We start from the raw sequence: 13,649 nt of genomic DNA, 5'->3' as shown, positions 1-13,649 counted from the left end.
GGGACTTGTGTTAGGATACTATTATTTTTTTTTTCTTCCCCTGAGAAACTGAACCAATGAATCTGATGCCTTGTTTGAGAGTTAGCTGGGATTTTTCTTAAACTGAACAACATAAAAGCAAATCTGGCCTTCAGGTAAGACTCTTCTTAACAAGATCATAATAGTGATAAACCTACCGGCATATCCAGAAGGGGTGGAAAACATTTCCTCCCTCCTTCTTTCTTGCCCCCGAGGCCAATATTCACTGAGTGGCTCTGTCCCCCTCAGCCTGCATAATTAATAACTCCTTTGGTGATCAGTCATGCATTCCTCAATGGCCCCTCAGGCCTCACGTGTCCTCTGAGCCCGCCCGGTGGAAACCACACACCCTCTGCTCCCAATCCATGGCCCCTTCACTTCCCACGTGTACTTCACAGGAAAGCTCATCGGGTCAGGACAGCACATATTGGGTTGCAAGTGGCCGTCATACTTACACTCATTCTCTCACATACATTCATCTCTGGGTATAACTTTACTAGTAAGAATAAAACGTGTGTGATATCCAACAGGTGCCAGTTACGCATATTAAAAAAGAAAAAGTAACACAGGGAACTAGATTCAATATACTGTGATAAACCATAACACAAAAGATTACATAAGAAAAGAATATATCTCTATCTATCTATATCTATACAGATATGTATAGCTGAATCACTTTGCTGGACAGAAGAAATTAACACAACACTATAAATCGACTGTATTTCAATAAACATGTAAAAAGATTAAACCATAACCTTTGGTAATTTAAGAAAATTACAATTAAAATCATACTAACAATGGAACAAATTTGGAAGCAACCTAAAGGAAGATGAGTTGCATGGGATTGGATTAAAGGAGTCTTCAGTTCATTCATATTCCACCCCCCTCTTTTCAGACAATAAAGGAAAGAAGATCAAAATAGATGGAGTCAAGGGGACTTCCCAGGTGGTCCAGTGGTTAAGAATCCATCTTGCAATGCAGGAGACGTGGGTTTGATAACTGGTCAAGGAACTAAGATCCCATGTGCCATGGGGCGACTAAACCCAGGCGCCACAACTACTAAGCCTAAGCCTGTGAGCCACAACTAGAGTGTGCCACCACAACAAAAGATCCTGCATGATACAATGAGGAGCCCGTGTGCCACAACTAAGACCCAAAGTGGCCAAATAAACAAATAAATAATTTGAAAAATTATATGGTGTCAAGTGGTATGGTAGCAGCTCTAATATCTATTTTTTTTTTTATCTAAACTGATCCAGTCATTAAATTGAAAAAGAGAGCAAATAAACTGTTGAAAATACTGTTACCACTTCGGATCAGAATGCTTAGATTAAAACTCTTCAAAACATAATATTCAATAAAGCCATTTTGAAAGAAAAAAGCAGTAGCTTAATCACCCTTCAAAATATTAACCAGATTGGAGAAAAAGAGTCCTCAAAACTCAGAACCATTAAAAAAGTATGGATTACAAGTAATATTATCCTCAAGAAGAATAGCTCTATATATAAATAAAACCATTAAAAATATTCAGATCTAGATCTGTGCATTTTGTTTCAAAAACAAGTATGGTTTTGTGATGTAACTGCCCAACAAATATATATTTTAACAATAAATATTGTGTTTTGGATAACAAAAAATATGATACATATTTTACATTAAGGCCAAGATTTTTTTAAAAATAAAACTTTTAACAAAGTTTTTGATATGAGAAAAGATGTTATTTTTCAGCCTTTGTAGGTTTAACATTTTAAAATAATGGTGCTTATACTACAGTACACACAGTAAAACATACATACTCTATTATAAATTACTCCAAAATTAAACAAGAAATTTTCTTTTCTTTCTAAGAGATCTGAAATGTGCACTGGTTCTCAATGTGTGTGGCCTCCAAACAGAAACAAGCTTGCACTGTTTTATTTCAGTTTTGCTTCATTTCTTCCCAAACAATCTCTCACTGCTAATCTACCGGGCCTTTTTTCCCTCTCTTCTAGTATAAAGGAAACAAAAATCAAAGACATTATTAACTCCTTATGCACCATTGGAAAGCTGAATATATATCCTTTGCCCTGGTTTTCTTTTCCATTGCTTATTAATGGAGCATGACTGGAGAATATACATTTCCATAAATAATGCTCAAAGACTGCATGAAAATGCTAAAATTTTTAATGTGTGTAGTCAATCTGTTAGTACTTTTTAAGCTATTAACTAGCCATGTAATTTCAGGTAAATATCTTATGCTAAGTTTTTTCTTAAACTAACACTTAGTCTACAATATCTACTTGAAAGAGCAAAATGGGAAGATGAATTTTATTTATGTCTTAGTCTAAGGTACCTGGGAATCAAGAAAAAGGTATTGGAAGTATAATATTACAAAGGAAACAATATCTATATACAATATATGTAAAATACACTAAGGACTCCCCTCGTGGCTCAGATGGTAAAGAATCTGCCTACAAGGTTGGAGACCCAGACCAGCATCACTTTGTTCACAATAGTAAGGGATCCCTTGTTTCACTATATGCTCTCATTCACTAGTGGAGCGAAAAAGAGTGGGTGAATCATCTTACAAAGGTAAGCAAAATTGTTAATGGAAATATATGTGACAATAACTGCTTCCGAGAATTTTAACTAATGCATTAAAACTCTCCTGCTAAGATGTACGGTGATCAGAGCCACGGAATTTTAAAGGCTGACTAGAATCAAATATTCATTCAAGCTCCCAAAAAAGGATTGCAGAGTTCAGTCTTATTTGTTAAATACAAAAGATATTAAAATAAATTTTCTTTATAATTATCCCAGAAAAAGTGCTATCATACTCAACAGTTTTTCGATGTATGAAAAGATGCAAAATATTGATTCAGATAATTATTAAAAAGCAGGAAAGATGGTTATGGACATCAATGAACATGGCATCATAAGTAGGCACTAATTTAACTACTTGGATGTCTAGTCTCCAACCAAAAAAGAAGATGCCAATTCCATTCTTTAAGGAGGGCAAGCATCATGATCCTTGGCAATAGAACATAATACGCCAGGCCAAGGAGAATATGTGGTGTCATTACTTGATTGTTCAGTTTTCTGGTTTGTGAGTCATCACTACTGTGCAACATACAGTGAATGAGGCAGCTCCCTGGGCTCAGATACCCTCCAGGGACAATGGAGGATGAGGTACCACTGAGCAGCCGCACAACGACAAACCTCAAGGCACGAAGTTCAAAGCCCACTCAGGACCTGTGCTGAACATCATGTCTTCAGTATAAAACTAAGAAGCCGTCAGGCCAGGGGCCCCTTGGCTCTACCTTGCACTGATGAGTTTGCAGTCAGTGGGACTATGGCTTCTGGGGAGCTGGGGGAGCTAATTACGAAGTTTATCTCTGGCCAAAAAAGAAGAAAAAAAAGTATGAGCGATGATCCAGGAGTTCAGAGGAGCACTTGCCCCTGAGCAAATGCCACAGATCTTTAAAGCCTATGCTCCAAAAGGCAAGCTTTCCCCCTGAGGCTTTCCTTCACTGAGACACAGATAAGATTGATGGATGCTGTCCTGTTGGCAAGGATGCAAGGGGGCAGAGGGACGGGCAGGGAGGGGTGCAGTTAGTGATGCATGGTGATAATTCAAAACACTCCGTGAGGCTGCAAAGCAAAATTACTTGTCAAATTTTCACCTAGCAACTTCAGGCAGTTATTGAGAGCAGAATGGGTGTGGCTGCATGGGAAGAGAGATGGGTGCATGCAAGTAGGACAAAGGACAAATGAAGGAATGGCAGATAAACAAACTGTCAGAGTAAACTTAAACCTGAAAGAAAGCTTGTGACATGGTACAATTCATATACTAATGATCACTCCAGAGAGCAACCTGGCAAGATTGAAATCACATCACATAAGGCAATGCTGGAATCACTGTCCTGTTCTCTCGTTTCTCTGTCCCTAGCTTGCTGGCTTTCTAAGCAGAAAGCAAACTGGAATAAGGGCTCCTGTGCTGTTTTTCCCAGGCAGCCATCACTGGGCAACTTAGACACCAAGAAAGACAGAGCTCAACAGAGCCCAGGAAGTTTGTCAACCCCCAGCCCCCAAAGTCCATATTTACAATTCATCCAGCTATTTCAATAATGATATAAAAATGCACTGAGTTTACTTTTGATGATGCGATCAGTGATTGATACCCTTTCCACCCAGAATCTCACAGATGAAGTTCTGGTGTTAGTCACAGTGAATTTCTGGTAATGAGTCAAATTCAGGGGGCAAGACCCTTTCTGGTCCAGAGGATGGGTGGTACTTACAGAAGATCATCTGCATGTCTTTGTCTCTTCTCCAGGCTCAGGAATCTGACATACACTTTCACATAGAAACACAGGTGTCAGTGAACCTGCTGTCAAGTTAAGCTGGGGTGACTGAGCGGCATGGTCAATTCCGTGCCCAGCCACTTACTGAAAAACTCTAACGGGGCTGGGACTAAAAGAGGCATTGTACATTTCCTGTTTGTGTCTTTATATATTTAATTTCCTCCACACAACTGCATGGGTTACACAACCAGATAACTCACGAGACCATAAAAATCAGAAAAAAACAACTCTTGGTGTTGGCCTACATAGGTTTTCACTTTCATGTCTTATTCTGTGGGATGATAATAGGTTGCTATCAACATAATATGAAGATGCTAGCTGATTTAAAACACAACTTCTCAGTTTTAAGTTTATTTTTGTTACAGGTTTGGGGTAAATAAAATCTTTTATATGATTCAAGATCTATCATTATGTTTTATAGTAAAATTTGATTGTTTTATATTTAAATATTTAAAAACATTAGCTGTGCTAAAACCCAAACTGAAAATATGTACTGCATAACTTTGTGAAAGTGTAGCCATGGCTTCTAAGGCTATTATAGACTTAAAACAAATATTAACTCACTAATTCTGTGAAGCAGAGTACTGCGAAAGGATGATAAACAAATACTTAGTGGTTTCATTCAAAAAAATAATCACAGTATCAATGTGTTTTTAGATAAGTTCATCTTTGTCTACCATTAACACTTTTATAGATGAAATTATTAAATTTTATTAAAGCTAATATATATTTAAGGTAAAGATATCTTAAATAATCTATATAAGGAGATCGATCAAAAGTCACCATATAAAATTCATAACATATATTTTAGAAATATCTCCCTTATCTTAAATTGCACACAATAAACAATTCTGCTACTAAATAAATAAAATTATCACTTTCCAGCTTTAATTTAAATTTTGTTATTTCTTTTCAGATGGATCTCAAATAACAATTTCACAATTTAATCAGTGGCTTAAATAGTATTTCACAGAATTGAGTGTGGGTAATCAAAAAGGGAAACTTCTGTTTAATGTTATAATACAAATATATTAAGCAAAATATTGATTCTATATTTTCTAAATTACCTCATGAATTGCTGGTGTGCTAGGTACATTCTTTTATAAACAGTTGGGATATACATATCAATTAATGCATGTAGTTCACACCATACTGTGCTCCCAGTGTGCAATGATTTGCTAAATCTGTCAAAACCATTAACAATATCAATTTTATATTGTTTTAAGTGGTGATACTGAACATATTTGAGTAGTATACTAGGGGACATCACATTTGTACTTCTGAATTACTACTATAAGTAGAATGGGATAAAAATAGCCAAAATGATTTCAACACTTTTGTTAAACAGCAATACATAGATACAAATATTTACAATAATACATAAAATAAAGGGTACGAGAAATTATGACACAAATGAAAAGAGTAATAATTACACTCAGAGAAAACAGATTTCTTAAATTCCTGTAAGAATTTTGAAACTTCCTTTTTGGGGCACAAAGGACATAAATATTATTTAAGCAGGATAAACATTAAGATAAGTAGGAAAATTGAGATTACTGCTTTTAAAAATATATTTTACTCAAACTTTGATTTGAAAAGAATATTTAACACGTTTTGTTGTTGCTCAGCTGCTAAGTCGTGTGTGACTCTTGTGTGTGCCCGTGGACTGTAGCCCACCAGGCTCCTCTGTCTATGGGGATTTCCCAGGCGAGAACACTGGAGTGGGTTCCCATTTCCCTCTTCAGGAGATCTTTCCAACACAAGAATGAACCTGCATCTCCTGGGTTGGCAGATGGGTTCTTTACTATTGAGGCACTAGGGAGTTTACCATTTTCAAAAAAAAAAAGATGAAAAATGTCATGCATGTATTTATAAGGAACCCACCGAAAACATCAACTTTTAGTGGGTATGGAAAGGAGTAGAAAGAACGATGTCACCTTAACGGGGGAGAAAAAGTAAAACATCACATAAAAACACCGACTTTTGAGGCAATATAGACACTAATGATTTAAAGTGACAACACGCAAGTTATTTGTGATAACTATAGTGACACTTATGAAAAAAACATCAAGCTAGAGAAGGTTTTTGGTTCTTGGTTTTCCTTAATCTCATGTTTAAGAGGGGAAAAAGAAATAAGCAAGTCTGATCTGTATACACAGGGGCATCTCTAAGTGGTACTTACTGGCATGACAATGTTGTAGTGGATGCAGAACCCGGGCTCCGAGGGAAAATACTCATCAGATACAAATCTGATCCTGATTTGATTTCCTTTAGAAATTTGCTTGCCTGGCACACTGCCAGACCCACACCAGCGCCCTAAAATGGTTCCATCACTTGGTTCTTCAACCTCTACAAAATCATACCTGCAAGAGACCAGGAGAAAAGAGACATAAAACCATGATCTGTTATTTTAGGAATTCGAGGGAGTGAGTGCATCTCAAATTTAACTGTGTAAATAGAATAAAATATGCCAAAGATGAGGCACAACTGAAAAAGCATTCTCAATTAAAGAAATATGAGTCTTCTATTCTAAGCCCTCCAGTCTTGTTGGTAAGGAGCTCCAAATTCACTAAACAGCCACATCAAACTTAGATATTTTGTATGTAGCAACCGTATCTGATATTCAGTTCATGAATTATTCAGTTTAATTTTCATTTGGATATAACAGTTTTGCTCTACTCTTGATTTCCATGATTACTGTCCAACACTTTCCAGCAGTAACTCCTTCACCTGGTCAGACTCCTTGCTCCCTATCCTCATCTGTGTCCAAGCTTTTCTAGAGCCTCTTCATTATATACGTATTCTCCAAATCTCACTCCATACTACACTGCCTCTGTGAGACCTTTCTGTGTGTCCTCAGCTCACAGACATCTTTCTCTTTCTGTCAAACACATATTTTCAACATTTAACTACATATATGCAAGTGATCCATCTAGTTGGCTAGGCTGTAAAACTCTTGAAGAAAGGAATCAATCCTCTTGTGGTTCTAGTTTACACTGCATTACATATGACATCTTAAACCTAAGCAGTGAATGGCTTATATTTTTCTAACCACTGTTACCTTGGGTTTGAAGGTTTTGATCAGTGGTACTCATAGAGAGCAGAGTTGCCTTACAGAATGTTCCAGAAATGTGTAGAGGCATTTTAGGCTGTCTCAATGATGGCAGATGAGGAGGGCAAGGTCCTTGGACACCCAGCACAGGAGAACCCTTAAAATGGCTTCAAAAGGCCCTTCAGGCCTTTTAAACAGCTCACTGGACATTCACATAAGCGACATTCTTGCTATTGTCCATCTGAATCTGGAACATAATACTGTCTCACATATATATGCAAATATGTTTCAAAGGTTTAGTTTAAGCCCAATTTTCTAGACACTCAACTATCAAATAAAGGGAGTGTCTATGCTTTGGAACAAGAGTTACTATTCTAGAGAATCAAACCACTAACAGGAACATGGCTTACACTCTGCATCACGATGAAAACAATTAGACATACCCATTTAGTCTATTACCATAGCTATCATATACACAATGAGTCTGTTATTTAAAAGATACAAACATCTGACTACTTCATTTTATTTTTTTGTGCAACTGGGCATGTGTATCTATTCACTTAAATGCATTATTTTAATATAAATTACGGTTGTTATTTCAACTTTACATAGCATGTAGACCTTTATATCTATTTTTAAACAACTGCATATATAAACAGAGGATCATTGTTATGATGCATTTCAGAATTCTTAGCACGTTGCCAAATTTTTCTTACGGGAGGTCTGGCATGGATGAAAACTATTGGTAGATTTTTTTTTTAGAAAGTCTAAAACCAGTATGTACCAGACAACAAAAATTAATATATTTTGCATAGTATAGAATTTACAGAAGAAAAAAATGTTGGAAAAGGACAAAGTGCATAAGAAACCAATTATACTTATAAATTCTATTCTAAATAATTAGCCACAACTCTCTAATGGTAACTATACCTGTTCCAGCCTCATTTTTCTTGTCCTTAAATTAGGGTAGTGCAATCTGACTCACAGGGATGTTTTGAGAAAAGGGAAATGGAACAGTTCCTGAGCAGCACCGAAAGCATTAACAGTTTGCCCCACATCCCTACCCGGCACATCCTTACCCCATACCTATAACCCTGAGAGTCTGAAAGCATAAATGTGAAGAAAACTCAAATACCAAAGGGAGAGAGTACTTCTGCTCTATCACATGACAAGTCTGGGTTATAAATTACAAATGCATAAGCCTCCTCAGGACAACCATCCCAGGAGCCTGCTCTAAGTGTGTGGTGGGACCAGTAAGTGGGGCACAGGGGAAGAAGATGGGGGTAAAACAGACTGGGTGGTTATTTCAGACCTATCTGGTACAAAAGTTGATAACCAGCATTTTAGATCAAAGAGTAATGTTTATATCAAGATTGTTTCCATGTGGAACAAAGCTGCTATTCACAGAGTATGTTTGCTCTGTGCTTGGGAGGGAAGCTAGCTGATAGAAGTCACCACCAGGACTAGTTTGCAGAGAGCTGATTTCAGGCTGGTCAATCATTCTGTGAGTATTTGTGAAGCACGGACTTGGTACAAAGTGCTGGGCTAGATTCTCAGGGTGCAAATATGAAACCACAGCTCCTGTGGGCTCAGGGTCCATTAAACACTGGCGTCTGCTCTAATGAGAGTGCGTAGGGAACACTGTGGAATGCTGGCGGGGTGAGGAAAACCCTACACGGTGAGATTAGGCTCGGCTTCCAAGGGAGCATCTGGGCTGCCAGGGGAAGAGGTGGGGGAATGCATTCTAGCAAGAAGCACAATCCTGAGGATGTAACAGAAGAACCCCAGGGCCTGGTTGGTTGTCTGTGAGCAGAGGACGGAGCTCAAGCTGGGAGGACAGGTGTAGGTGAGGCCACCTTGGGATTCCAGGGTCGAATGTGAGAATGTTATTTTTTAGACCAGGGTTGAAAACAGGGAAGCACAGTGTAAAGAGGTTCTACACTGTTGGAGAGGGAAATGGCAACCCACTCCAGTATTCTTGCCTGGAAAATCCCATGGACAGAGGAGCCTGGTGAGCTACAAGTCCAGGGGGGTCGCAAAGAGTCGGACACGACTGAGCGACTTCACTTCACTTCACACTGCTTTAAAATATTTAGGCCAACATTTAATTAATTAATCTTTTAGGCACTACCTGTATTTTTTCATTTTTAATTGAAGTATAGTTACTTTATAACCTGAGAGTTTCAAGTGTACAGCAAAGTGATTCAGTTTTATATATATGTACACACACATATATATATATATATTCAGATGCTTTTCCATTATAGATTATTACGATATGCTGGGTAGAGTTCCTTGTGCTCTACCATCAGTCCTTGTGGTTTTACGTGTTTTACGCACAGTCGTGTGTATGTTCATCCCAGCCTCCTGACTTATCTCCCATCACCCCTTCCTGCCCCTTCCCACCCCCACTCTTTTCCATTTGGTAACCATAATTCTGTTCTCTATGTCTGTGAGTCTATTTCCATTTAGGAAATAAGCTCATTTATATCATTTTTTTTAAGATTCCACCTATACATGAAATCATAAGATAGTTGGTTTTTCCTGCCTGCAAATCACCATTTGAAAAAGTTGCATTTCACAGAAAAATCTGAATTTCAGGCTTCCTTAAAACAAACGTGAACATCTGGTCATACTAAGTATTCTTTGCCCTGGTGTGACTCCTTGCAGGGTCAGGTCTGCAGAACTGGCATCCACTCCCGGAGAGGAGGGGCCTTTCTCTCACCCAGCACCTGTGTGTCAGACACATAGATCGTTCACTACCTGAGGTCAGGATGGCCTTCACTCCTTCATGGAAACGGAGGCTAGGCCAGGGGACATCCTCCTTCCAGTTTTTAAAAACCCCTGTGTAGTTTCTATGGTACTTTTTTTTAATACCCAGATCTTCATTGATCTCCATCACTTGCCCACACGGGCACCTGAGTTTGCAGCCTACAGGGCGGCTGTTGGGAGTTTCAGTGAGGGAGCAATATAGACACAGGATCCCAGCACATCTGAGGATGCTAGGAAACCACAGCATCTCACGTGTGGGCAGGAAGGAAGAACTTTTAACAAAAACAGCCTGAAAAGGAGCCGTCAGGGAAGCAGCAGGAAAACCACTGTGATGGATGACACAGAATCAAGAGAAAAGGGGGGGACAGGGTCCACCCAAGCAGAAGTGGGCAGATCACCCACACCAAAGAGGACCAAGGAGGATGAAAACCAAGCAGCTCTCCCTGGACCTGGCAATTATGAAGTCGTTTTCAATCAGCTGGCTGGGTGAACTCATAAGATCAAAATATTACTTCAGATTTTTAAAAAAATTATTTAGTTTTTATTGGCATATAGTTGGTTTACAATGCTTGTGTAAATTACAAGTGTACAGGGCAGTGATTCAGTTATACATAAATACCTAGATCTATTCTTTTTCAGATTCTTTTCCATGATAGGTTAGTACAAGATGGTGAGTATAGTTTCCTATGTTATACACTAGGTCCTTGATTATCTATATAATCAAAGTATCAAAGTAGCATGTGAATCCAACCTTCTGAATTATCCCTCCCCCAGCCATTTTCAAAATAACTATCTTTCTAAGGGGACTTCCCTGATGGCTCAGATGGTAAAGAATCTGCCTGCAACATTTGGAAGATCCCCCGGAGAAGGGGATGACTATCCACTCCAGTATTCTTATCTGGAGAATTCCAAGGACAGAGGAGCCTGGCAGGTTACAGTCCATGGGGCTGCAGAGAGTCAGATGCCACTAAGCAACCAACACTTTTTAACAGAAACATCTCAAGAGATAAGAATATCATTTATAAGGAACTTAAAATTAACAACTCACATAACTATTTTGCTGTACATAATTTCCTTTTGATTTCTGTTAAAAAAGAAACACCACTGGACTTCCCCAATGGCTGAGTAGTTAGGACTCTGTGTTTCCACCGCCGGGGTAGGGGCTGGATTCCTGCTCAGGGAACTAAGATCTGGTATGCTATGTGGCACGGCCAAAAAAAAAACCACCACACTATATGTGTTAATCTGATGAGTAAGCCTTTTAAAAGTATTTAAAAGGAGTATTTAAGCACACTAGGAAATATCTAGATTATAAATGTTAAGCATGTATTAAGGAACAAGTAAGTCTTAAACTTTGCCTTACCTAACTTGTAGAAAAACCACCGTCCTGCAAATAAGAGAAGACTGGCAAGTATATTATTACTTGTTTCATGAAGACTTTTTACTGAATTTGATGGCGTTCAAAAAAACACATAGCCCTAATCTTTATAACAATTTCTGGATTTGCAGTGAGATAGTTGGTAATTCATTTTCACAAGCTCATACAAGTCTGAGGCATCCATTTATCACTGTGTTTTAAAGAGCTACATAGTTTTGCATTCCATGAAGTTAAATGAGATGAACATCTAAAAAATGCTATGTTTTTTGCCTTAAAAATAGTAGCACTTCAAAAAAAAAAATAGTAGCACTTCAAAGTTTTGCTACAAATTGTTTCACGGTAGATTAGGCATTTTAGGAATTTTTTTTTTTTTCAAAAGTGGAATCTAAGACAATATAACTACAAATTTCATCCAATTATTCTACCATTAATTGTGTGAGTCAAAACAGTAAATTCTCTTGCTACAAACAGGATTTTAAAAATTTAAATTATAGTCAAATCATCTAAAACAGAGCCAGTGAAAATCTACCTGGGATGGTTTCTTCAAAATAGAAAAACAAAACAAAACAAACAAAAAAACCACTGCCACTTGATTCCGTATTTTCCTCCAACTTGTTTATGAGTATGGCTGGAAAAGGACTAATGCATTCAATCCAACTGTCTTCCACAATAATTTGAAATAATTCTTCTTTCTTATAGAATGCCATGTTTGGAATATAGGCTTCATTGCATAAGCTGGTCGGCTGATACAATATAACACAGTTCAAAACATCAAGAAGAAAAGGAAAAGAGAAAACAATGATAAAGATTATCTGTGGACCTCAGCCAAATGAGCAGAAGAAAAGAAAATCAACCAACGTTGGACCCATAAATGTGAAATTACAAAACAGAATCATCTCAGGTTCAGAAATCTACACATGCCCAGGTGACTTTCTAGAGACACGGTAAACCCTATAATATACTCTCAGGTATTAATTTCCAATGTGCACAATTGCTCACATCAGTATTTAAGGGATTTACTAAACCTACATTAAGGGCCAATCAAACATCACTTTCTCAAGGAAACATGATACAGAGCACACAGCGCTAAGTGGTTTATAATGATCACTCCCTTTCTCTACCATACCCCTGGGGACCCAGGGAGGATTTATGTCCTTTTATGTTTAACAAACAAGTCTGGTATTGTAGACAAAATTTTCTTTCTCATGTGGGAATTTAAAAACTGTGAAGATAGGAGGGTTGCTGAGGAGTAAACCAAAGAAATAAATTCACTTGTAAACACAATTGTCTGACAACCACCTTCCTTCCACAAAAATAAACCAACCTTGCAAGACAGGCTGCTTCTAGTTCATACTAACTAAAACCCTGTCAATTAAATCTGCCCTGAAAATGATCAGACCTGAAGGTGGCGTGAAACTCTGCCAACAAGTAAACGTGCATCTTAAGAAAGGCCTTGCTCTGCATGTGTCAACGGGAGCCTGGGCTTGTTGAGAAAGGTAATAAAATTAATAAGATGACAACTACCCAACAGTGCTTACCGGCTTATACTTTAGCTTAACAGAAGACAACCCAGGCCCAGAGTAAAAGCTTTAAATCCCCACTTGGACACATCCATGCTTTACCTTATAATGAAAATATGTTTTAATAATTATACATCATACACATATACATTGGTCTATATATATTAACTCATTTAATCCTCACAAAAATCATAAAAGGTTGATACTGTCATTGTGGACATTTTATAGATTATAAAATATAGAAAAGCTAAGTACCTGGGCAAAGCCACAGAGCAACTAAGTGTAGAGCAAAGGCTTCAGTTTTGATAGTTGAGCTTCAGATCCCATGCTCTCAAGAGCCAAGTCATATGGCCTACTATATTTAAAATATGTCTACTTAACTATACTTGCTCTATTTTGAGGGCTAACAGTGTAGAATTCATGTGCCTTTGTTCAGATTGGCCACATGATTTTGTTCAGTGGCTGAAGAAACATCAAGGATCATTCAAATTAAATTTATCAGTGAACATGAGAATTTGGGCATACCTAGCCACAGATATTTATGTTAACTGACTCAGGGATGTTTATTT

At 37.8% G+C, this 13,649-nt stretch overlaps 1 protein-coding gene across 2 annotated transcripts in view; it reads right to left on the bottom strand.

The window, feature by feature from the left end:
• The window catches only part of PDGFC (platelet derived growth factor C), a 242,398-nt gene that overhangs the window by 49,345 nt on the left and 179,404 nt on the right, over positions 1–13,649 (bottom strand). For both annotated transcript variants that reach the window (XM_043487665.1, XM_043487675.1), the window contains one exon: positions 6,541–6,721. In XM_043487665.1, the coding sequence (XP_043343600.1) occupies positions 6,541–6,721 (181 nt within the window). The remainder of the gene's footprint in view (positions 1–6,540; positions 6,722–13,649) is intronic.

The sequence above is a fragment of the Cervus canadensis genome, chromosome 1 (assembly GCF_019320065.1).
Source record: "Cervus canadensis isolate Bull #8, Minnesota chromosome 1, ASM1932006v1, whole genome shotgun sequence".
Taxonomy (NCBI): Eukaryota; Metazoa; Chordata; class Mammalia; order Artiodactyla; family Cervidae; genus Cervus; species Cervus canadensis.
This window is presented reverse-complemented; position numbering and strand designations above follow the sequence as displayed.